General features: G+C 42.2%; 1 protein-coding gene and 1 long non-coding RNA gene across 5 annotated transcripts in view; both read left to right on the plus strand.

The window, feature by feature from the left end:
- Positions 1 to 26,389, plus strand: part of CACNB2 (calcium voltage-gated channel auxiliary subunit beta 2) — a 455,426-nt gene that overhangs the window by 3,321 nt on the left and 425,716 nt on the right. For all 4 annotated transcript variants that reach the window (XM_084980209.1, XM_084980211.1, XM_084980210.1 and 1 more), the window contains exon 2: positions 8,222 to 8,314. In XM_084980209.1, coding sequence (XP_084836335.1) covers positions 8,222 to 8,314 — 93 coding nt within the window. The remainder of the gene's footprint in view (positions 1 to 8,221; positions 8,315 to 26,389) is intronic.
- Positions 519 to 4,502, plus strand: LOC146399502 (uncharacterized). Its single transcript, XR_014817886.1, has 2 exons — positions 519 to 980; positions 1,183 to 4,502. It is a non-coding gene; the product is annotated as an uncharacterized LOC146399502 (long non-coding RNA).

A 26,389-nucleotide genomic window follows, 5' to 3' on the forward strand; every position in this document is an offset into this window, starting at 1 on the left:
GTTAAAGGATCCAGTGTTGTCACTGCTGTGGCACAAATTTGATCCCTAGCCCAGGAACTTCGGCATGCTGTGGGCATAGCCAAAATTATTATGATAATAATTATATTATTATTATATTATTATAATAATAATCCTACCTGGAGTTCCCGTTATGACTCAGCAGTAATGAACCAGACTAGTATCCATGAGGATGCAGGTTTGATCCCTGGCCTCGGTCTCTGGTTAAAGGATCGATCCAGTGTTGCTGTGAGCTGTGGTGTAGGTCGCAGACACAGCTCAGATCCTGTGTTGCTCTGGCTGTGATAAAGGCCAGCAGCAGTAGCTCTGATTTGACCCCTAGCCTGGGAACTTCCATATAATAATAATGATAATAATGATAAGAATCCTACCTAGGCTTGGGGCACCCTCCTACACGCCAACCTTTTCCCTCCAGCACACTGTCATAAACAAAATAGCTCTATTTCTGACCTGAGGAGTGAGTGACAGTCTAACTGCAAGTTCTCGAAATGTCAGCAAATAGCATCACTTTTTCGGGAACCTGTTGAACAGTTTCAGGGCAAACTTGGACACAGTCTGCCCCCAAGGTCAGGGTGCTAACTGAGTGGTCTCCCTCCAAAGCTCCAAATCTGTCCTGTCCACTGTGGTAGCCACTGGGCTAGTGTGGCTTCTGGGCCCTGGAAGTGTGGCTGTTCTGAACTCAGATGTGCTCTCAGTATAAACCACCCATTTGGAAATACATAAAAATACAGATCACAGAGGTGTACAGATATCAATCAAATAAAAACACAGATCAAATGAAAATAGAAAATACAGGTTTCAGAGACTTCATATAGGACATGACTATTCTATATGTGATTGCATGTCACAATGATAATGTTTTTGATGTATTAGGTTAGGTAAAATACATTATTCCGATTAATACGGTGTGTTGCCTTTTACCTATTTATTTTTTTTTAATGGTGCACCTTTTGCATATGGAAGTTCCCAGACCAGGGATTGAACCCGAGCTGCAGCTGCGACCCGTGCCGTAGCTGTGGCAACACTGGATCCTTTAACCCACTGCACCAGGCCAGGTATTGAACCCAAGCCTTCACAGCGACCTGAGCTGCTGCAGTCAGATTCTTTTTTTTTTTTTTTTTTTTTTTTGCTATTTCTTTGGGGCCGCTCCCACGGCATATGGAGGTTCCCAGGCTAGGGGTCTAATCGGAGCTGTAGCCACTAGCCTACACCAGAGCCACAGCAACACAGGATCCGAGCCACGTCTGCAATCCACACCACAGCTCACGGCAACGCCGGATCGTTAACCCACTGAGCAAGGGCAGGGACCGAACCCGCAACCTCATGGTTCCTAGTTGGATTCGTTAACCACTGCGCCACGATGGGAACTCCTGCAGTCAGATTCTTAACCCATTGAGCCCCCAAGGGAACTCTGCCTTTTACCTTTTTAAGGTCGCTACTAGAAAACTCTAATTACATGTGTGGCTTAGGTTTCTGTTGGCTGGCATGAACATACAGTGCTGGTGATAGTCCGGGGAGTTGAAAAGCTCTGGCTGGAGGCTGGGTGCATGCAAAGTAGATGAAAGGAACCAAGAATAGGATGGGAAGAGAGGAGGAAATGGATGAGAAGCGAGAGCAGTATCCCAGCACTTCAGGCCTCAAAGTGAGTGTAACCAGCACCTCCAGTCACACCTGGAGGTGAACAGACAGTAAGCAGAAGGCCTGTTTGTTTTGCTCCTAGCAACAGCCCTGGCTGGTTCCACCCCAGCTGAGGCTGCCAGATGCTTTTCAAGCACGTTGTCGTAATACAGGCTGCTAAGGGCAACATGCTCAATCAGTGTAGCAAGGAGCTTTATCTCCAAAAAGCCCAGCCCTTTCCCCAGGTCAGTACCACTTTCCAGAAACTTTCTTGGATCCGAGGTCCAATTCCGACCTTGGCAGTCTCCAAACACAGTGGCCACGGGTGCTGGGTCTTATGTTTTGGGGCAGCCTTCCCTCCTGACCCCCTCCACGCCCCATCATTTTCCTCTTCAGCAGGACTTTGTCCTGGGGTTCAAGAGGGGGGAGTTTAAAAACGTGCCAATCAGAATTCTTGAGTCTGCTTCAAAATGTGACATCTGCTGTCTGACTGAGTGATGTGAGGTTTCGCTGGTCGTGTGGTTTTTATGTTCCTGTTCTTTTTGTCTTTTCCTTTCATGTGAAGACTCCACTTACCTGTTGGCGCTACTGAAATGTGTTGAATTAGATGGGATATAGCCAAGGACCGTTCAAGAGAAGCTCAGTAAAATACGTTAACCCTGTTGGGGCGGTGGGTTCGGGGGGTGGCCCTCTTGGATTTTGTGACTGTGGGACATGTCTCTGGCCTACCAAGAGTACATGGCACACACTGACTTTTGCAGTTACAGGGACTTCAAATTAATTAGGACAGCCCTTAAGTCCCTGCGTCTGCCTTGGAGTGCTTTCCACACTTGGCCGGAGAGGGCAAGCTTGCTCCTTGGCCATCTCCCATCCTCCTTACCTTCCCTGCTAGGCGTTTCTCTGCTTCCTGGCCTCATCACCCCCTTGCTTCTCTACCTGCCGGATCCCCAAAAGAGCTCTATTTATGCTTCTGCTTCTTAAGAAATTAAAAAAAAAAAATTTCTTTGCCATACCTGCAGCATATGAAAAATTTCAGGCTAGGGGTCCCATCAGAGCTGCAGCCTGTACCACAGCTTGTGGCAATGCCAGATCCTTGACCCACTGAGTGAGGCCAGGGTTTGAACCTGTGTCCTCCTTGAACCCTGTGTTGGGTTCTTAACCCGCTGAGCCACAGTGGGAAGTCCTATGTTAGGCTGCTTCTTGATGCCTCTCTGCCAAGTGATCCATATAGAGAATTTGCTGTGTTCCACACCTTTGAGGGAGGTGATTCCCAATTACTTCTAGTAAAGGATCTAAAAGCATCGTTCACCCTAAAGTGCTGGCAAATGAGGTCATGTGATGTCTGTTTCTTTTCTGTTGAGTTTTGGCTTCATTGGCTTCAGACTGTAAGATGAGAAAACGCCCATAGTTCAAAGGGATCAATATCAATGAATGCTGAGCATAAGGGCTGGAAAGTAATTTCTGGCATCAGCGTTATGCTGATGGGCAGAATTTGTAGATAGGAAAACTGTCCACATATTCATCATCCACAGAAGGGACAGTATTTTTCGAGCTGCCTCCAGGGGCCAAGCCACCTTTGTGTGCAAGGTCTGGCAACTTCTATGATTGACTCCTGTTGTCTACTTTAATCGTACAGAAATTAGATTTCAATTAGCTGTGAAAATGTGACCATTTATTTGCTGCTTTTAAGATTACAGTCCAATTTTATATATTTTATTTTATTTTATTTGCCCCCCCCCCCGGGGTGGGGGGCAGCATATGGACTTCCTGGGCCGGGGATCCTTTAACCTACTGTGCCAGGCCGGGGATAGAACCTGCATTCTGGCAGTGCAGAGACACCGCAAATCCCATTGCGCCACAGTGGGAACTCATTACAGTCCAATTTTAAAAGTTATTTAGACCAAAGAAGAGAGTCGTTGACACCAAGCTGATATTAACATCATGAGGAATGTTGGGTATCTTTTTAATGTCATTTATATATTTGTGGCAATTTCTTAAGGTTTTTTTTCCCCCCTAGTTTTTGAAGTCTTACTTACCTTGGTTGATGTTTTAGGAGAAGAAAAGGAATTTAAATTACATGGTTTTCATCTTTCCTACTTGCCATAGTGACATTACTTGTTTTTATTAAGCTGTGTATAGCTAAGGTAATGAGTGGAAATTAATAAACGAGTAATTTCAGTAAGATGGACTTTATTTTATTTTATTGGCCATGCCCACAAGCATATGAATGTTCCTAGGCCAGGGATCAAACCCACACCACAGCAGTGACATGAGCTGCTGCAGTGACACTGCCAGATCCTTAGCCCACTGCGCCACAAGAGAACTCCAAGATGGACTTCATTTTAAATATGCATTGTGTTAAAGGCAACTTCATTTGGTAATGGCAGTAAAAATTTTCAATATTTTTTTTTAAAGTACATAAAAATGGACTACTAGCTTTACAAAAATTGCTTTACTAATTTTTCTTGACCCTGAATATTATTATAAAAATAACATTATGGTATTTAATTAACATTGGTCACTTGACAGTAAATTTTCTTTAAACAGGAGATTATAGGAGAGAAACTACTGCTGAAATTAGCAAAATAGAATAGAGGTGTAATTAAGCATATTTATTTATTCTGGTTTTGAGTAAATAGGATATGTAATGAATAAGATCTAGGAGTTCCTGCTGTGGTGCAACAGGATGGGTGGTATCTTTGGAGCACTGGGACGCAGGTTCAATCCCCAGCCTTGCACAGTGGGTTAAGGATCCAACACAGGTTGCAACTGCAGCCTGGATCTGATCCCTGGCCCGGGAGCTGCAAGGGTGGCCAAAAAGAAGAAGAAGAAAAAAAAGAATTTATTATAACACTATTAAGTATAAACACTTGGCATCCCCAACCCACTGAGCAAGGGCAGGGATCAAACCCACATCCTCATGGATACTAGTGAGATTTGTTTTCACTGTGCCACAACGGGAACTCCACATACTAGGGTTTATAACATGTGTAAACTGTGTCTTAGTACAGTGGAAGCCTGAAATAATCCGACTGCCTCGGTCGCTAAGTACACCTGAAATAATGTTTATGAACGATATTCCCAGGGGCCTGGAAACATGAATGTGACTTTCGAAATGTGTCTCATTTCTTGCGGAGAACTACAGCCTCCCCTGGGACCGGCTGTCTTAAATATTCTGTGGTTCTCACAGGGCCTGCTGGACAATGTGAACAGCCAGGAAAAAGCTTATACTCCGGAGCAGCTGACGAGTAAAACATATTTGTTATTAAAAATTTGAAATAAATGATAAAGATAGAAATTCAGAAGAGCGCTTTCTCATGGTTCTGGAAGGATGCAGGATAAGAGGCGTAGAGGATGATGGTCTTTGGTCTTAAAGATATTTTATGCCCCGAATGAAGATACATAGTGTATGGAGTTGCCCTTCCCCCCCAAAGAAACATGTTAGGCCTTAAAAATGCCTTCAAGGTCATAAGTATTTTTCCATATGGAATAATGTAAATTTTTTTTTTTTTTTTTTAATTTTAAGGAAACGTTCGGACTTTAACGTTCCTAGGCTTCGGGAGACACTTCTGTCCAAACCTTTCCATAGTAATTGGAAAAGGAGGAACATTGTTGAAAGAACGTCATTTTTCAACAGTTTACGGAATACTGTTTACATAATTAAGAAGGATACGCTGTTAAGTGAGGAGAACCTTGTATTATGAAAGCCCAGCCTAGACCGTCTCTCCTTTTATGAAGCTGAGAGTTAATTAAATGCCATGGAAACACATTTGTATTATATCAATCCCTTAGATCCTTGGAAGAGAACAAACATATTTAAGACAAGTTTTTTTTTGCTTTAAAACTATACCACCCCTCTCCCTGATTGCAAATTCATCTAAATTCCTCCTAACACAAATGTTTATAATAGATTTCAGGCTTGCCTAAGTGCAACATATATTATGGTTTATAAGATATTTCCATTTTAATGAAAACCATATGAACGTATAAAATATAACAAAGTAGCATTTTCAAAACCCAAACACGGGGATTTTTCAAAAAAGCAAATTTGGTAAATTTTGCTCATCTTGTGAAATCTATCTAAACCTAATCCTTCTAAACATGTGTATATTTTAGGCCAGTTTTTCTCCATCCTTCCCACCCTAACGTGGGTTTCACTTTTAAAAATATTATTTTGAGGAGTTATCATTGTAGCTCAGTGGTAACTAATCCGACTAGTATCCATGAGGACGTGGATTTGATCCCTGGCCTTGCACAGAGGGTTAAGGATCCAGTGTTGCCGTGAGCCGTGGTGTAGGCCACAGACGTGGCTCGGATCCTGAGTTGCTGTGGTGGTGGTGTAGGCCAGCAGCTGAAGCTCCGACTTGACCCCTAGCCTGGGAACTTCCATATTCCAAGGGTGCAGCCCTAAAAAGACCAAAAAAAAAAAAAAATATATATATATATATATATATATATATTATTTTGAGCACTTACCATGTTCTCAGTCTTATATTGAAGTAAATACATTACTTCATTTAATATTAAAAACAATCCTGGGAGGTAAGTCTTAACATCCCCACTCTACAGATGAGAGGACTCGAGTTCCCTTGTAGTGCAGCTGTTAAGGATCCAGTGTTGTCACTGCAGTGGCTGGGGTTGCTGCGGTGGCATGTTTTCAGTCCCTGGCCTGGGAACTTCTACATGCTGTGGGAGTGGCAAAAAAAAAAAAAAAAAAATGTTAAGACTGATCCTTGGCAAGGTTAAGAAATTTGCTCAAGGAGTCCCTGTTGTGGCTCAGCAAGTGAAGAACCCTACATAGTGTCCATAAGGATGCGGGTTTGATTCCTGCCCTTGCTCAATGGGTTAAGGATCCAAGGTTGTCATGACCTATGGTGTAGGTTGCAGATGCAGCTCGGATCCCGAGTTGCTCTGGCTGTGGTGTAGGCCTGCAGCTGCAGCTCCGATTCGACCCCTAGACTGGGACTCTCCCTGTGCTCCAGGTGCTGCTGTAAAGAGGAAAAAAAAAGAAAAAGATAAAAAGAAAAAAGAATTTGCTCACGGATTCCCACTTGTGTGTATTTACCTGTAAAGCTCCGTGTTGAGCTCTTTTTCACTTATTTTTGAATGGTTCATTCTCTCATTAACTTTATCTGTGCCTAGAGTTAACCATAGATTAATGCACATTTTGTGCTTAGTTCTGCGAATGTAAGCTGTAGACACGGTAGAAAAAGCAAGTTCATTTGTGGATGTTTGTGCTTGGCCCCATCCAACTGCTGAAAAAAATTGTCTCACTTTTAACATCCTGGTCCTAAATGCTTTCTTCTTCTTCTTCTCATGGTTGTTATTATTGTGACTATGATTATTCCATAAAAATTTATTTTTCTGACCTTCTCAGGCAAATAACGAAATGGCTAAAAAGCACGCTTTCCACGTCCTAGTCAAACAGTACAGCAGTGGGCCAGGACACTGTGCAAAGCATTTTAATTTTGTAGAATGCACTACCACTTCTATAGTTGTTTCACCATCTCACAGAGAAGTCTTTAGATTCCTTACAAAGAGAGACAGAGTTGGCCCCACACTTCATTCCTGGTCTGTCTAGATCTCCAGGTGTCTGTATGAAAGTGATCACAAAATTCACATTGCAAAATGTTCCTCCCCACTTAAAGGACCACCCCAGCACAGGAATACCTGTGGAATTACAAATTAAAACAGGAAAAGGAGCGATAAAATGGACATTCCACACCACTGAAAAACAATATTTCATTCTGCACTTGCCTGCCGCAGTCATGTTGGCTGAAGGGCTTTGACAAGTTACTTTTCTTTCATGGTAATTTTGCCCCAGTCCCTCCCACATATAAATTATTTTCTAATGCCTTATCTTTAGTGGCCTTTGCCTCTTGACCCCAGATTGCATAAACTGTTTTAATTCACCAGTTATGAAATGCTTTTTCTTGAAATTTCTCCTCCCTGTCAACTTATATTTGTTTTGAAATAAATATTTGTGATTCCACCAATAACTTTTAAAAAAAATGTATGTTATTAAAATATAGTTGGTTTATAGTGTTGTGTTCATTCCTGCTGTACAGCAAAATGACTGTTCCACATTCTAGATTCTTTTTCAAATTCTTCTCCATGATGGTTTATCGTGGGATATTGAGTAGAGCTCCCTGTGCACCTGGTCTCTCCATCCTGTATATGCTAGTTTGCATCTGCTAACTCCAAGCTCCCCATCTTTCCCTCTCCCCCCGCATGGCAGCCACAGGTCTGTTCTCTATGTCCGTGAGTCTGTTTTTGTCTCGTAGAGAAGGTCATTTGTGTCGTATTTTAATTCCACATACGCATGATGTCATATGGTCACCAATAACTTTTTCATAATGCTCCTATGTTGGCAGTGATCTAGACATTTTGATCTTGTCTTGATCTAGAACATTTTCTAGAACTCGGTCCAGATTCTCACATGGGGCCTAGCAGTAATCTCATTTGTCTCGCTGTCTTGATCTAGAACATTCCCTGTCTTGATCTAGAACATTTTCTAGAACTCGGTCCAGATTCTCACATGGGGCCTAGCAATAATCTCATTTGTCTCTCTGTTTCTTTTTTGCAGTCATATGGAAAAGGAGCTAGAAGGAAAAACAGATTTAAAGGATCCGATGGGAGCACTTCGTCTGACACTACCTCAAATAGCTTCGTCCGTCAGGTAAGGGAGCTCTTAAATTCATAGTTCGGAGACGTATAGTAAAATGAATTCAGTTTTTTGTTTTTGTTTTTTAGAAGTGGTTTTATAGCAGCATCCTCACGATTTTTATCAGTATTATTGTTCTCTTAGCTGGAGTGAAAATTGTGCTGTTGAATGGCATCGTTAATGTATTTAAATCTTAAGTGAGACCATCTGTAACAGTCCCACGCGTTCCTGGCAAGTTGGGGAAAGACAAGGGCACCCTTTGTTACAAAGGGTTTCTTGAGAACCGAATGAGTGACCTCCAGCAGCCACGAGGACAGTTGGGGGGCTTTGTGTGGAAGGGGTGGGGCAGGCCTGGTTTGCCAGCTGTGAAGTTCCTCCCACCAGAGTTTTCCTCTTCCCACCCGGGGCTGGGATTGCAAAAGAGACAATCGCCCCGGTCTTGAAATGGTCCAGGGTACGGGGGTCAAACAGCACACGTGATACTTTGGCAGCATCATTGAAACTGCCTCTGGACACGGTTAAGGTGTGTTCCTGCCCAGTGGTTTGGAACTACCCCCCCGCTTCCAAGCACTGTTGGGGTCCCTAACATAGAAACACTCTTAGACATGGTTGCAGAAAGGACTTCAATTCCCAGAGGAAGAGCACCGGCTGCCAGCACTTTGAGGAGAATAGGTGACAGGTGGAAACTGACATGGCTTCAGGTGTAGGTGAGCAAAGATCTTCACCTGATGCTTTTCAGTGGAGGGGAAGTTGGCAGAAAGCTGCTTCCTGGGTGAAGGACCCCCCCTTTGCTGGTTGGCAGCGTTTGTCCTTAAGCCTGTATCAGTGAGAGCTCACTCCCTCCCGAGGACAACGGTTGTCCGCTGGAAGAGCTGCTCCGTGTCTCTTGGAAAGTCATTGTCTCCTCTGCTTTGGGGGGGTCCTGTCCCCATGCCTCTCTCCCCACTTAGCAGCAGTTCCGCCCTGACATGTTTACCTGTTGCATCCGTGGGGATTTCGTTCCTGGTTAGTGGCTGCGTCCTATGTTTTCCCAACACAAAGGATGATCCATCTCCAACCATCCGCTCCCCGCTGACAACATCAAGGGCACCAGCCATGAGTCTGAGTCACTTGGGAACTGGAAGAACTTGGGTTCTTGTCTCTGCTAATTGGTCACTGTTTTGATTGCTGGTTAAGAGAGCCGGTTAAGAAGGAACAGGGATTTTATTGAGGCTAAGAAACGGGTAGAAAGAGAAAGGAAGGTGAAGACAAGTGAGGGCCCGCCCTGGAGCAAAGTTCTGATGGCCCAAGAGGTGCAGGGACCAGGTGCCAGGGGCACTAGGGCACGTGCATTGGCCTGAAGTTGTTGTCTCGTGGGCAGGATTCGGGCATCCGGGGCTTGAGCCTAAGTGAAGAGCCTGGAGAAAGAGTGTCAGCTCAGGGGAGCCTCTTCAAGGAACGTCACCCAGGCCTTTCCCAATTCAAGCATCGGTATTGATTCTGCCTCTGGGGCCAGGAGATTTTTACCTGGGGCGCTAGAATCCACACGCTGAGTCATCCTCTTAGAGCTGAATGCCGGAGGGCCTGAAGCAGAAACAAATAAGCTTCTTAGGGCATAGAGAGTCTGCAGAAAAGCCACACCAAATGACAGGCGGCGGGTCGAAAAGGCAGGGAGAGAAAACCTGTGGTGTTTGTAGTGAGCGACATCTTTTGATGGAAATAGAGTATAAAGCTCATTATTGCTCACCTGAGCTCTGCAAAAAATGCCTTTATTTTTTATTTTCCACTGTACAGCATGGGGACCAAGTTACTCTTACATGTATACATTTTTTTCCCCACCCTTTGTTCTGTTGCAATATAAGTATCTAGACATAGTTCTCGATGCTACTCAGCCGGATCTCCTTGTAAATCCATTCCAAATTGTATCTGATACCCCCAAGCTCCCGATCCCTCCCACTCCCTCCCTCTCCCATCGGGCAGCCACAAATCTATTCTCCAAGTCCATGATTTTCTTTTCTGTGGAAAAGCTCATTTGTGCTGGATATTAGATTCCAGTTATAGGTGATATCATATGGTATTTGTCTTTGTCTTTCTGATTCATTTCACTCACTATGAGAGTCTCTAGTTCCATCCATGTTGCTGTAAATGGCATTATGTCGTTCTTTTTTATGGCTGAGTAGTATTCCATTGTGTATATATACCACATCTTCCGAATCCAAACATCTGTCGATGGACATTTGGGTTGTTTCCATATCTTGGCTATTGTGAATAGTGCTGCATCGCCAGGCACTCTTTTCCAGTTATCTCTTTGGCTGTGAATTCCCCTTGGGTAGAGTTTGGATAACTTGATTGGAAGGTGAGGAGGGATATAAACTGCATATAAACTGACTGGAATTTGGTTTTCCTCGTGTTAACTTCCTTTTTTTTTTTTTTAATAACTTCCTTTCAACGTTGCATTCTTGGCGACATATGAGATTATGTGGTCGAAATACCATTAAAAATGCTAAAGAGTGCTATGAAACTACTTCCTATAAATTTAGGTCCACATTACCAAACACATGTGAGCATGTAAGAAGACCCAAAACAACCCCCTCAAACATAAATCTACTCTAAAAGTTGGTCTCCTTGAAATAAAAGCCCATCTCCGTGAATCTCAGTATGAAGAGGTGCTTGCTATGACATGGGTTTGCAGTTATGATCCCAGAGACATCACGAACCCTGAAGTACCAGCTTGCTTCTGACACAGAAGGAAAACCAGTGTCTTTGGCGAGAATGCTGAGTTAAACACTCTATTTTTCCTTTGGTAATTTAATCTCTGTTTTGTTACAACCACATTCATATTTTGCTACCATTTGAAAATAAGTTAAGGCTACCATGGCATAGCTAAATATTTAGTCGACTATGGTTTCGTCAGAGAATTTGCAGGAATGCAGGGTAGGTAGGAACAATAAGTGTATGTGAGATGAAGTCATTTGAAAGCGCTCCCTTTTGAATGCTTTCTTTTTATCCTAAGTAGGTGTTTTGTTCAATAAGTGAGGTACATTAGTGCATGTTACATGTCTGTGGCTAGGGCACATGTGTAATTGGTATTGCAAGGTGTTTGGTCTCTCTAACTGGGTGCTATTTAAAAATTATTTTGGTTAGATTTTATTGCTGCCTTTGAATTAAAAATTTCCATATAATTTTGAAACCTTCAGATATATATTTTCACTAACTGTATATATAAATTTCGAAATTTTTAACTCATTCTTTTAAAAAACATTTTATGGAAGTATAGTTGATTTACAGTGCTGTGTTACTATCTTCTGTACAGCAAAGTGACTCAGTTATGTACATATATATATATATTATTTTTCATATTCTGTTCCATTATGATTTATCACAGGATATTGAATATAGTTCCCTGTGCTATATGGTAGGATCTTATTGTTTATCCATCCTGTATATAATAGTTGGCATCTGCTAATCCCAAACTCCCAATCCTTCCCTCCCCCCTTCCCCCCCTCAGCAACCACAAGTCTGTTCTCTATGTGAGTCTGCTTTTGTTTAGTAGGTATGTTGATTTGTGTCATATTTTAGATTCCATGTATAAGTGACATCATATGGTATTTGCCTTTCTCTTACTTCACTTAGTATGATAATCTCTAGGTCCATCCATGTTGCTCCAAATGGCATTGTTTTATTTGCGACTGAGTAATATTCCATTACACACACACACATACACACATACACACAGAGGTTGAACATGTGAAAATTTTATATAAAGAAAGAGAAACTTTTATTTTTTAGTAAGCAGGAGTATCATAGCGTTTGCTATAGATTGAACTGTGAACTCTCCTGGAATTCATGTGTTGAAGGCCTGACCCACAATGTGACTGTACTTGGAGATGGGGCCTTTACAGAGGTAGTTAGGGTTAAACGAGATCCTAAGAGTGGGGCCCTAATCTGATAGAGCCGGTATCCCTGTAAAGAAGAGTCAGCAAGGATGTATGTGTGCAGAAAAATAGGCCATTGAGAGGACAGAGGGAGAAGGTGTCTTGTCACAAGCCAAGGAGAGAGGTCTCACCAGGACCCAACCCTGTCAGCACCCGACCTTGGACTTCCAGCCTCCAGAGCATGAGAAAATACATTTCTGTTGTTCTGCTACAGCCGTCCTCCTAGTAGACTAATACAGATACACAAACACGTACACAATTGGGCTTGATAGTAGGCCTTCTTTTGTAACTTTAAAAATAAACATTCTTTGATATGCAACATATATGCTGGCAAATGCACAGATCCCAAGTGTCAGTCTGATGAGATTTCACAAAGTCAGTGTATCCCTACGGAACTAACACCAGGCCAAGAAACTTATTACCAGCCCCTGAGATGCCCCCTCGACCCCTGTCCCTCTTTACTCCCTCCTTCCTCGCTAAAGGTAATCAACCGTCATCATTTCTTCTGAAATTACACCTGCTCTTGGCCTGTTTTAAGGGTTTTGTATAAATGGCATCATTTTCAGTCTTTTTTTGTTTGTTTGTTTGTTTGTTTGTTTGTCTTTTTGCTGTTTCTTTGGGCCGCTCCTGCGGCATATGGAGGTTCCCAGGCTAGTGGTCTATTCGGAGCTGTAGCCACCGGCCTACGCCAGAGCCACAGCAACGAGGGATCCGAGCCGCGTCTGCAACCTACACCACAGCTCACGGCAACGCCAGATCGTGAACCCACTGAGCAAGGGCAGGGACCGAACCCGCAACCTCATGGTTCCTAGTCGGATTCGTTAACCACTGCGCCACGACGGGAACTCCATTTTCAGTCTTTATTCTTTCACTCAACTTCATGATTTTTATATTCATCTCTGTTGGATGTTTCAGTAACTGGTTGAGTTTCTTTGCTGAACAGCGTTGTGTTGTGTTGATTTACCCTCTCTACTGTTGCTGGACGTCGAGTTGTTTCCTGGTGGCGTTATTGAGATCAATGCTGTGATGTACATTCTTGCGTCTCTCCTGGGACACGTACAGATGCGTTTTTGTTCACATTGGAATAGAGTGGAATGCTGGGTCTTACGCTCATGTCAGGTAAATACTTACAAGACAGTTTTTCAAAGTGGTGAACCAGTTTGCACTCCCACCCACAGTGGGCAACAGTTTTCGTTGTTTCATAGCTTTGCCAGCACTTGGTATTGTTGATGGTTTTTCATTTCAGTCATTCTTATGACAGTGAAGTTTAGCTCATTGTGGCATTAATATCTGGTTCCTTAATAACTAAGCTGTTTACCTGTGGCTGGATCTAGGGACCATTGCATGATATAAATGTATAGTATACATATGTATTTAAATATAATATATTAAATATAATACAATAAGTGTATTAAATATAAATATAAGAATAAACATAATGAATATAATAAAATAATATACTTAAATATTTATATAGTATATATTTGTAATACATATTTGTATATAATACATATTTATAATGCATATTATATATAGTATACATTTATAAATGTATAATATAATATATTATAAAATATAAATATATAATAGATAAAGTTAGACTCTGAAAGATCGTACATGAGATTTTACATGATCTTACATGAGATTTTAAATTTTAAATTTTAAAATTGTGGGTCAAGCCTTCAACACATGAATTCCAGGAGAGTTCACAGTTCAATCTACAGCAAACTCTATGATACTCTCGCTTACTAAAAAATAAGTTTCTCTTTCTTTATATAAAATTTTCACATGTTCAACCTCTGTGTGTGTGTGTGTGTAAATTTTAAAATATGAGAGTATTTTATTACTCTCTATGGTAAATAGCTCATTCACCATTGTAATTAGGTCTGTGGCTATTTGATAAAAAATGGTATCAACGCTTGGTGGGAGGATGTTGAAATATAATGGAAGACATTAGGACATGAGGATGAAGAAAGGCTCTAAGTGAAATGGGAAAAGGCATGGTTTTATTTTTTTCCCAGGCTTGGAGTTGTATCTTTCTAGCCACCATTTGTTTGTGGTGCTCTAACTAATTTTTTAAGAAGATTCGTTAGTCTTAAGACTAATAGATACATTTTGGCTTTAGGTCCTTAAGCAGGATAACAGCTACCACAAAAGAGCTTTTGTAGTCTAGATAAAGGGTCCGTTTTGTGGGTTGACCAGTAGCCCATAACCTAACCCAATGACCCATCTTTGGTTCTTCACATCATCAGCCTATTTGAAGTTAGTGATATTTCAGAAATGGGGGTTAGAACATGACTTCTCTCCTGAGCTTGGTTAATTACTCCCAGGACACAGTTCCATGCTGGAGTTCAGGGGTGGGGCTGAGTCCTGATCAGTGAGGGTTGCGTTGAGGTCACTGTCCACAGGGATTATTGGCTGCGTGTGGTGGGTATTAGTGGGACGTCCCACGGGCTGCTTCCCAACAGGTTGCTGTTGGTTCTCCTCTACAGAAGCTTGTTGCCAAGTCACAGCTGGGCCTATGTGGTGTGTCAGATAGTTCCATGAACTTGTTTCTGGCAACTGCAAAAGGAAGAACATTAATTAGTAGGAAAGTTGGAGTTCCTGTCGTGGTTCAGGGGTAGCAAACCCGACTGGTATCCATGAGGATGCGGGTTCGATCCCTGGCCTTGCTTAGTGGGTTAAGAATCTGGCATGCCTTGAGCTGTGGTGTAGGTTGCAGAAACACGGCTCAGATCTGGCATTGCTGTGGCTATGGTGTAGGCCGCTGGCTACAGCTCCGATTTGACCCCTAGCCTGGGAACTTCCATATGCCGTGGGTGCGTCCCTAAAAAAGCAAAAATAAATAAATAAATAAGAGAGAGAGAGAGAGAGAGGGAGAGAGAGAGAAAGGAACGTTAATTGTGGCTTATCTGTTTTTAAGATCTCATGCCTTTATGTGGTGGTTAAAATGTTGCCTCTGTGCAAAATTGGTTCACTATATACTGAACTTAGAATTTCTATAATTCTCTTTTGTTTTTCTTCTTCTCTCTCTCTTTTTTTTTTTTTTTTTTTTCCTTTTTAAGGCCGCACCTGCGGCATATGGAAGTTCCCAGACCAGGGGAGTTGAATTCGAGCTGCAGCTGCAGCCTACACCACAGCTACAGCAGCACTGCATCCAAGCATCTGTGAGCTACATCACAGCTTTTAGCAATACGGGATCTTTATCCCACCGAGCAAGGCCAGGGATCCAACCCACATCCTCACAAACACCATGTCCGGTTCCTAACCTGCTGAGCCACAGCAGGAACTCTTCCACAGTAAAAGTAAATTATGTACATTATGATGTTAGGAGGTTTATTTCAAACATTTTTCTTCAAGAGGCAAGGTATGATAAGGGCCTGGATTCTGAATCTGGTCTAAGACAAGTCCGAATTTTGCCTCTGCTGTTTATTAGTTGGTTTTTGGACAAGTGGCTTCATCTCTGTGTACTTCTACCTCAGGAGCAGTTTATGGGAAATGGAATCTACCCCAAAAGCTGACTGTAAGAATTTTGTGAGCTAAAACTTGTAAATTGCTTAGAACTCTACCTGCAGTCTAGTAAATGCTATTTAAGAGTTTATTATTATTGCTTGTAAAATAGTATTACCTAGTGAGTTAACACTAAAATACGAATTAGACCATGGCAGAGGAAATAAAAATAATGGTTATTGACTGTTACCTGCATATTCTACCTGGATGTACATTTTGCAAATGAGAACATTGAGGCACCAAGAGATAAAGCCCTTTGTTCACAGATACGTGGCAAGTAAGATCAGAGTCAGAATTTGAATCCTGGGGCTTGATTCCAGATCCATGCTTTCATTAGTGATCGTGCTTCACACCCTGTAACAAAGGCTGTGCCTAAATGAAAATCAATTTCAAGTGTTTAGTTTCTGCTAAGAAAGACTTGATTCCTATCATTGTTTAGGATAAATGCATACCAAGTTATTTGAACTTCCTTAGAGGAAGGTGAGGGTGTAAGTTTTCCCTAGCATCATGATTAAAAGAAAACGAAACCAAACAGAAATAGCAGTAAGCATCCTTTCTTTACCTCTTTCCTTAAAACTTGCTCGGATTCCCCGTTAGTGTCACCATCTTAGCAAACTTGGTCACTCTTCTGGGTCATAAGAAGTGTAATTGCAAGAGTGTTTGTTTTTTCCTTTCTCCCACAAAAGTTGAAGAAACACACACTTTTTGGAATTGTAAAATCCTTTTCTTCCCCTTTCATTCTTTTTTTTTTTTTTAAACAAACTTGGAAATGAACTTACGTGTGAATCACCTAGTGTTATGCTGCTTGGCTTTGATGTTTGACTGAGACTGATAGGGCCCATGAATTGTTCCCACTGTGACCTGGGTAAAGTGAGGCACATATATAGCACCTGGTTTTAACACCAGAGCCCTGGAAAAGGTTTTTTTTTTGTTCATTAGGACTTGTGCTTTGTAAACAGGCACTTTAATTTTAATTTATTGAGGGGCGGCAAGTGTTAGACATGACTTATGGGCACTGTACTTAGAATTAAGGAAGATTTTTTGTTCAAACTGTCCATGTCCTGAAAGGTACTTAGTACAGAAAGCAGTGGTTATTTTGTATTTATTATTAAGATAATTAAGATATCCAGGCTGTCTTTGATGGTAGTATTAAACTCTTTGTACTTCTTGGCTATGTGCAGTGGACAGATCCATCAATAAGAGAACTTCTTTTATCATCACAAGAAACCTAGAAAGGCTATAGTTCTTCAAATCCATTGCATTTAGTGCCTGCCATAAATTTATAGTTGATGAAGATAATTAAGTTTTCATATATAATTTAGCTCTTTCCTCACAACATCACCCAAAGAAAGGATTAAAAAAAAAATCCCTGGAGTCCTGTTGTGGCTCAGCAGTAACAAATCCAACTAGTAATCCATGAGGATGCAGGTTTGATCCCTGGCCTCACACTCAGTGGTTTAAGGGTCTAGTGTTGCCATGAGCTACGGTGTAGGTTGCAGATGTGGCTTGGATCTGGCCTTGCTGTGGCTGTGGTGTAGGCCAGCAGCTGCAGCTCCAATTCAGTCCTTAGCCTAGGAACCTCCGTATGCCACAGGTGCAGCCCTAAAAAGCCAAAAAAAAAAAAAAAAAAAAAAAAAAAAAAAATCCCCAAGGTGCGTTGTCAGAGATGGAGAGGAGAGGAGAATGACTAATTTTTTTCAGCACCAGAACCTACGCAGGTAAATTCATTTACTGGAAGAAAAATCCAAGGCTAGGAGTCGAAAGGCCTCCCTGGCATAGAAGGGAGAGAATGTTTGTGCTGTTCTTTTCGGGAGGTTGTGCAAGAACTGCTCACTGTATAAATTCTTTGATTCTGCCAAGGTCAGGGGCAACTATGTACATCCACAAATAAGCAATGGTCATCAAAGTTAAAGCAGCTTGTGGGGTGGGAGGTGGTGAGGGCAGTGTCAGTAACTGCTTATTCAGCCCCATTTTCTCATCAGCTTTCCTCCCCTCTCCCTCCCCCACCCCTCCTTCCCCCCTCTTTCAATTTCTTCCTTTTCTTAAAGATGTTCTTCTCCCTGGCTGTGTGTATGTACCTGTCATTATTCCTAAAATGAACAGCAAATGCTAAGGGGGTGACCATCGGGTTGCTTTATTTCAGTGACCCCACCGCCTGGTAACTTTCATTCAGGGTTCCCCATCATCTGAGCTCCACTCTCTGCTGTCCCAGGCATGGGCAGGACTCACCAGCTCTTCCCACTGCTGATTTTAATAGGTCACGCTATGGTACCCACCCGTGTCCTTTGTGCAGAAAGTTGAGCTTTAGGAACTGGCCATTCTTTTGGGACTTCGCAAGCACCAGCATCTTGGGGACATTCGCGGGGAGGAGCGTTGCAACCGATGTGGGGTTTTGCTCCCCAGCATATGTTGCGGTTTTAAGGAAGTCATCCTGTCGCATCGAAGAGCTTCCAGGATCCCTATCAGGATGCCAACATGCAATGAATCAAATATTTCACAGAAGGTTGCACGATGCTTTCAGAACATGGTATTCTAAACACATTCCATCGTCTTCCAGGACCGTGTTCTTGGGGCTGCTTTTTTGGACCTTTTATTCGTCCAGATTGGCTTTAAATATGAATGATTAATCACAGAGACACACAGTCTATTTTTTAGTTTTGTTTTGCAAAAGACAGATTAAACTGCGATAATGATTACAGACTCCAGGCCTGCGTAGACTGATATGTTTAAGGTTGGATAAATCTTTCAGCCCTTAAATACTGGCTTGTTGCCGTGTTATGCTGTATTCGTCACAAACACAACTATAAATAATAATGCAGTAGATTTATGGCCACTGTTATTTCCTGTAAATGTCTTTTTATCTTATTAGGCATTCATTTAGATTTTGTGAATGGCAGAATCTGTTCTGAGTCTTCCCAAGAACGCTTCATAAATATATCAGTATAAAAATAGTGAGCTCCATGATCAAGTCCGTTGTTCTTTCTAGGGTATAGGCCTATATATTACTGAGGATGTTTACTTTTTTCTTTGAGTAGACAAAAGTCCTTCAGAAAGTTTTTTTTTTTTTTTTCCAGTTAAATTTTGGGAGTTGTGTTGTGGCTCAGTGGGTTAAGGATCTGGCATTGTCACTGCTGTGGTTCTGGTTACTGCAGTGTCACAGGTTTGAGCCCTGGCCCGGGAACTTCCACGTGTTGTGGTGTGGCCAAAAAAAGAAAAAGTTAGATTTTGTACTTCAACATATAATTAGTTTTAACATGTCTTTTTGACAAACTTGTATCATTCTCATTAGATTCCACATATAAATGATCTCATGATATTTGTCTTTCTTTTACTTCCGTTAGTATGATAATCTGTGGGTCCCTCCATGTTGCTGCAAATGACATTGTTTTGTTCTTTTTTGTGGCTGAGTAATATTCGATTGTATATATGTACCACATTGTCTTTATCCGTTCCTCTGTCAGGGGACGTTTAGATGGCTTCCATGTCTTGAGCTATTGCAAATAGTACTGCTATGGACGTGGGGGTGCATGTATCTTTTGAATTATGGCTTTTCTCCAAATAGATACCCAGGAGTGGGATTGCTGGATCATATAGTAGTTCTATTTTTAGTTTTTAAAAGAACCTCCGTACTATTCTCCATAGTGGCTTTACCAATTTCCATTCTCACCAAGAGTGTGGGAAGATTCCCTTTTCTCCACACTGTCTCTAGAATTTATTTTCTGGAGACCTTTTGATGATGGCCACTCTGACTGGTGTGCGGTGATAACCTCATTGTGCTATTGATTTGCATTTCTGTGATAATTACTGTTGTTGAGCATCTTTTCATGTGTTTTTTTGGCCATCTGTTTTCTTTGGAGTTTAACATGTCTTTGTGAACGTAATTTTTGTGGAAGAACAAGGGCATGGTTAAATACAAAATCTTCCTCCTTTTCAGATTGTTTTCATGTATTTGGAACACCTACCCCATACACTATGTTCGATTAAGGTCCCTCATTATTAGGGTAATTTTGAGGATTGATGCTTTTTTTTTTTTTTAATCCTTGCATATCTTTTTTCCACTGAGATAAAAATACCACTTTATGACCTGGCATCCTTTCTGCAGGTGTTTTCAGTTCTTTAAACTCAGATATGTTTCCGGCTATAATGTACTTTCCACTTACGCCCCATTTCCTTCCATTAGTATTCATGTGCTGCTTGGCCAGTCCGCACAGAGTCCCCTGAACTGCCCCCGTAAATTCCTCGCAAACTTACGGGTGATCTAATAGGGAGTAATTGAAGAAAATGGAGTTCTAGTGAACAGTGATTTTGCAAGAAGTGTATGTTTCAGTTGAACCCTAAACTTGTATGGGTCATGCTGAAATGAAAATCAGTTCCTTCACCCCAGATCAACGATTCTTGGGGCTCAAATCTGCAGAGGCATCATACCCAAGAGAGTAGCCTGGTCCAACCAAGGAAGAGTTCTGTCATTCATAGTTGTAAATATGTCAGCTGCTCTTTGTTTTCTATTGCTTGGTTTCCAGAAATCGTCACACCTGATGATTATCAGATGTTCCAGAAATTCTTTTTTTTTTTTTGCTGTCACACCTGCGGCATATGGAAATTCCCAGGCTAGGGGGTCACATCTCCGCTGCAGCTGCTGGCCTACACCACAGCCACAGCCACAGCCACCCCAGATCTGTGCCACCTCTGCGACGTACACCACAGCTTGTGGCAACACTGGATCCTTAACCCTGAGTGAGGCCAGGGATCAAACCCCTATCCCTGGGTCAAGAAGTCCTTTGTGGGCCTTTGGCTGATGTCGCGAAAATACTTGCGATGGTTCAGTTCAACAGGTCAGTTTTATCTTATCATTATTCCACCTCCGTGTTTATTGCAAAGACCTGAGGTGGAAAAATGGAACTGATGTCCCCACCCCAGACCTTAAGATGCTTCCTTTCACTCTTTGCTTGTTTTAGAGTTTGAGGTTAAAAGGAGGGGGAAGAAAAAACACAGGATGATGATCACAGGGGGAGGGGAGAACCTTTGTAGAGTCTTCCACTGACTCATAATTGGGAGAAAATATCAAGGTCTTTGGGAAGACTCTGTTCCCTGCCACCGTCTCACCATCTGTGTCATCATTCCTGCAGAATGGTCAAGTTTTAGAGACTTATCCCGGCTTAGGGCATCCCAGCTTCCTTCCTATTTCCTTCTGACCTTGGTGCCTGTAGAAAAGCTCCAGCTTCCATTCCTTCTTGTACTTGACACCTGGTGACATCAGGGGACAGTCAGCTGGACTGTGTGGACTTAGGACTCAGACACTTTGCCTAGGCTCGGCTTTCTCCTCTCCATCCTTTCTGGGAGTCTGGATGGGGCGTTGTGACCTCACCCGTTCTAGTGAGGGGCTTGTTTCTCTGAGCCGGTGGTCTTTTTTGTCACACAGGTGTGACCTTGAAGTTTATTTGCATTTAGATGTCTCATTCCCATGGAAAGATGGGTTGACTTCCCTTTGGCCCAGCGGCTCTGTATCTGAAAATTGGAAAAGGGCCAGCTACTTTTTTTTAAGCACCCCACCCCCACCCCCACCCAACCAAAGCAAGCAAGCAAACATCTCATTTGAAAGAAAAATAACACAGACACTGTTTGCTGGAGCTCTTGTGACAAAGTACCGCAAACTGGGTGTCTTAAACAATTAGGGAGGTATTGTCTCACAGTCCTGGAGGCTAAAATCCTGAGAAGGAAGGACCTGTACCAGGCCTCTTTCCTTGGCTCGTAGGTGACTGTCTTCATGATCCCATGGCGTTCTCTCTGTTGCGTGTCTGTCTGCCATTTGTCTGTCTACATTATGACACCAGTCATGATGGATTAGGGCCCATCCTTATGACCTCATTTGAATTTAATGACCTTTATAAAGACCCTATCTCCAAATGATGTCATATTCTGAGGTCATGGGGAAAGATGCATTTTGTGGGCAAACATATCAAATTTGAACCTACTAGTTTGATGGGGCCATAACCTAATCCAGTACAGACAGTAAGTCTGTTATAATTGGCTTCATATATAATTTATTTGTTTCCTTATAGCTTAAGTGTTTAGCAGGATGATAGACCTACATACACGAAAAAGCACTGACTGAAAAAGCCAGTGTATATCCGAAAGAAAGAAAAACATCTTTTACTAGACCTTAAAGGGATTAAAAAGTGCATTTCCCTCATGTGTGTCAATAATTCATAGAGAAATGAAACAACCTAATAAACTAATACCTTAATTATGAACCTACTTTCATTTACTTTATCATGTGAACTTCCTTTTTTTTTTTTTTTTTTTTGCTTTTTTTGCTTTTTATGTCCACACCCACAGTATATGGCATATGGAAGTTCCCAGGCTAGAGGTTGAATCAGAGCTACAGCTGCTGGACTATGCCACAGCCACACAGGATCCGAGCTTGTCTGCAACCTACAACATAGCTTGTGGCAACACCTGATCCCTGACCCACTGAGCAAGGCCAGGGATCAAACCCACATCCTCATGGATACTAGTCGGATTCATTTCCACTGTGCCACAATGGGAACTCTTGTTGAGATTATTCCATTTTTTTGAAGTTTAAAAATCTCTACATCAGGCCTTGATAACTTACACTTTAGGGACATGTCGGAGATTGATAAAATGTTTAAAAAGCTTGGGGCTTTTAGACACATGCACCCGCATGTTCATTGCAGCACTGTTCACAGTAGCCAAGACATGGAAATAACCTGAATGTCCACTGAACGATGATTGGATTAAGAAGATGTGGTATATATACACAATGGAATACTACTCAGCCATAAAAAATAATGACATAATACCATTTGCAGCAACATGGGTGGAGCTAGAGACACTCATAGTGAGTGAAATGAGTCAGAAAGACAAAGACAAATACCATATGATATCATTTATATCTGGATTCTAATACATGGCACGAACGAACCTTTCTACAGAAAAGAAGATCATGGACATGAAGAACAGACTTGTGGTTGCCAAGAGGGAGAGGGAAGGAGTGGGATGGACTGGGAATTTGGGGTTAGTAGATGCAAACTATTGCCTTTGGAACAGATAAGCAATGGGATCCTGCTGTATAGCACTGGGAACTATGTCTGGTCACTTGTGAAGGAGCAGGATAATGTGAGAAAACAGAATGTATACATGTATGTGTGACTGGGTCATCTTGCTAATGCAGTAGAAAATTGACGGAACACCGTAAACCAGCTATAAGGGAAAAAATAAAAAGCATTATAAAAGAAAAAAAAAAAAGCTTGGGGCTTTTAAAGATTAAATAACCTGGAATCTGGTTCTCCCTTTAGCATATGGGAAAAATGCACTTGAATGGTTACATATCTGCAATAGATGGTTTCTTTGCACTTAGTTTCATGACAGCCCTGAATACACACCTACCCAGACACTTAGGCATATTGTGTGTATTTTGTGACTTTTAAGTTTTCCTTTTACCCTTTTCCCTCTTATATTTAAAAGCAGAGCTATATTTTAAAATGTATTTTTTTTCCCAAGTCATATGCATTAAGGTTGGAGCTACTATTTAAAAATAACTTTTTACTTGCATTTCTCACTGTGAATTATTGTCCATTGAGCTCTCGCAGTTATGACTTCAAGCTTATAGATGTTTAATGCCAAGAAGAATGAAGAATTAACGTCCTCGCTTCATCTTTCTCTCTGACAGTTACAAGCAGGGCTGTAGCAAGGAGAAAAACCACATGGTAGGTCAGAATGTCCTGCTATGTGTTAGTTACTTGGAGGAAAAAAAAAAAATCAAAGATCTTAGGTTGTCTCTTGCCGATTTATTTGAGGATGCTGACCTGTTTGCCAAATTGAGGATCATACAGACGGACATCATTTACTCTTTTCAAGGTCTTACTTCACATACTGCTCCTTGACTAAGCACAATGGGATTAAGGCGTCCAGACCAGACATCTCTTTTAAAAGTTTCACAATCAAACGTGTTAGGATCAAAGTCTGGACATGTGCATTTTGGAAACAGTTCACATTCATTCTAAAGCTTATGATTAAGCATTCTTATCTGGGCAGGACCAAGGAATCAGAATGGATCATTAAGAAAAAATTAAATAGGAAGCAGATGCTAGGGAATTAGTGAACCAAGGCCTGACTTACTGACATAGGAAGGACCATTTCATGCACCAGAATGATATATCGTAGTAGAAAAACAAAGTCCTGTATGAGCCCTGAGGTAGTGATGTGGGGTTTATTTGCTTGCTTGTTTGTTTTGTTTTGTTTTTGGCCACGCTCACAGCATATGGACGTCCACAGGCCAGGGATCGAAATTGAGCTGCAGCTGCAACCTACGTCACAGCTTCAGCAACACCAGATCCTTAATCCTCTGAATTGCCAGGGAACCTCTCAAAATAGTTTAATAGTTTTCAGTTAAAAATTTCAATTTAAATTTAAGAACGTGGGGGTTTCCTTTCAGCTCAACAGTTTGAGGATTGAGCATTTTCCCTGCCATGGCTCTGGTTACAGCTGTGGCTCGGGATTGACCCCAAAACCAGGAACTTCTGCAGGCCATGGGTGTGGCCAAAACCAAACAAACAAAATGTAAATTTAACCACTTAAAATTTTAAGTTGGAGGTACCCAACCCCAGAGGCCTCTGTGCCATGATGGGTTGCAGTGGAACATTCTGGGTGGCGCAAAGGTTGAAAGAATGCACTGATGGGTTGGCTAACTGGAAAATCAATCAATATCAAAGAAACTATTTGAGTGAAGGCAATAGTGATTGCTACCATTTATTGCTTGCTTACAACATGCCAGCCTCTCGTATAAGCACTTTCATCATTAGCCTGACCCACTGAAGTGGGTGCCATTAGTCTCCCCATTTAAGAGCTGATGAGAAGAAGCCTCAATAGAGGAATCATTTGCTCAAGTTCATACACTTAAAAAGTACATAGTATTTATTATGTCCAATTGGTGCCCTCTTGGGAATGTTTAGGTGTTTGTTGGGCAGTGAGAAACTTCATACAGGAGTGATGCTCAAAATCGGGGAGAAAAAGTCACCTGAATTCTTGGGCCAAAGGCAGCAACTGTGACTATTGACTATGGGTGTGAAGTATAGGGTCCAGCCACTCAAGCCAGGACTCTGCCAAAAGCTGGACATGATGGGTTCCAAGGACTGAGGTGGCCTCCGGGTCTAGCCCAGCAAAGACTCAGGAGGGTTACCTGTTAGTCTTGAGTATATGTGAAGAGAGATGTGTTGTGTTGCATGTGGGTCCAAAAAAGAATTTTCCAGATTCATAGCGGGCTGAAAAGAAAGAAGAGTTTATTGAGATAAGAGATGCTGCTAGTGCAGTGGGACGACTTCTTGATGATTGAGGAGAGCCAACCCTGGGCACGTGGTTGTGTCTGTTTTGATAACCCAGGGAGAAAGGAGAAGTCTTATGATACACCTGCTGACCTGCTGATTAGTTGGGAAAAGGGGGTCTTATGATACACTTGCTGGTTGGTTGGGGGCCTATAAGGCCCCTGTAGGGACAGCGTGAGGAGTGGGCCACATACCTTTCCTAGTAGGGGGCAGGAAGAAGTTGGCCAGATTGCTCAAGGTGGGAGAGGGGGCATTACAGTGAGACTGGTGGGGTGTTGATAAGGGTCTGGTAATTTTTGTCTTGACCAGAGGCTTTGAGTTCTGTCCCCTTGAAGTCCCACAAGATATTCACAGTTAGGAAATCTGAATGGAGATTATTCATCGTATCCATCTTTTAATTTTTTTATAGGTTTGAAAAGTTTCAAAACAGCAGTAGGATGGGTGGGAATGGGCAGAATGTGAGCTAAAATAAAGGGCAGGAGCTCTTGTGTGAGAGACCAAGACCCCAGGGCCAAGGTCAGAGGGGGTGCTTGGTGAACACCTGTCCCATTGGGCACATGGAGAAAGAGGAATTTAACACCCTCTTTCAGTTTCAGAGCTTGTGTCTGTTTTTATAACCCAGGGAAACTGAAACACCTCTGGCTCGAACCCCGGCAGAACCCAGATTGGGACTTGAACCCATGTTTTTTTGGTTTTTTTTTAATGAGAATCACTCGCTTGGTGTCTGGACTTACTGAGGCTCAGGTTCTTTTGTGTCTCAGGGCAGAAGGCAAAGTGCAAGAGAGCAAAGTGATAGGCAAGAGATAGATTTATTAAGATAGGATGCTTGCGAGGGATACAAATGGGCAGGCAGAGAAGCTCTGCCCCCGGATGAGGTGGGCTCCATCTTTATAATCCAAGGAAAGTGAGGAGGGGGAAAAGACCACCTCCTTTTTCACTCTTCAGGTAGACGTCAGGCTTCATCCTCAACCCCTGCTTCGTATTATGCAAGAGAGTATTTGACCCAGTGAGGTCAACCTAGGACTGTCTTGGCGCTTATTCAGATCAGCAGCAGGGTGGTAACACATACGAAGGTACGTTGGATCAGCTCAGGTTTCTGTATAATGTCATCTCTCCCTTAAATTCCTGTCCTTGGGCCTGAGGATCATGATCTCGCTGAACTTGAATGTGGGCCTGATCCTGAACTTGAATGAGGCCTACCTCATGCTTTTGTGTATGGTTTTATAGTTAAGCAAGCCTGCTTCATTCCAGGACATTCTGATGGCTTTCTTGAGTGATTATTCACTTACAGGGGTCTCCCAGCATGCCCGAGGTTTTCCTCTCAA

This window comes from Sus scrofa, chromosome 10, assembly GCF_054392235.1.
Source record: "Sus scrofa isolate SSC_HxYL_T2T_F1_AM1 chromosome 10, Sscrofa_HxYL_maternal_Yorkshire_Landrace_v2.0, whole genome shotgun sequence".
NCBI lineage: Eukaryota > Metazoa > Chordata > Mammalia > Artiodactyla > Suidae > Sus > Sus scrofa.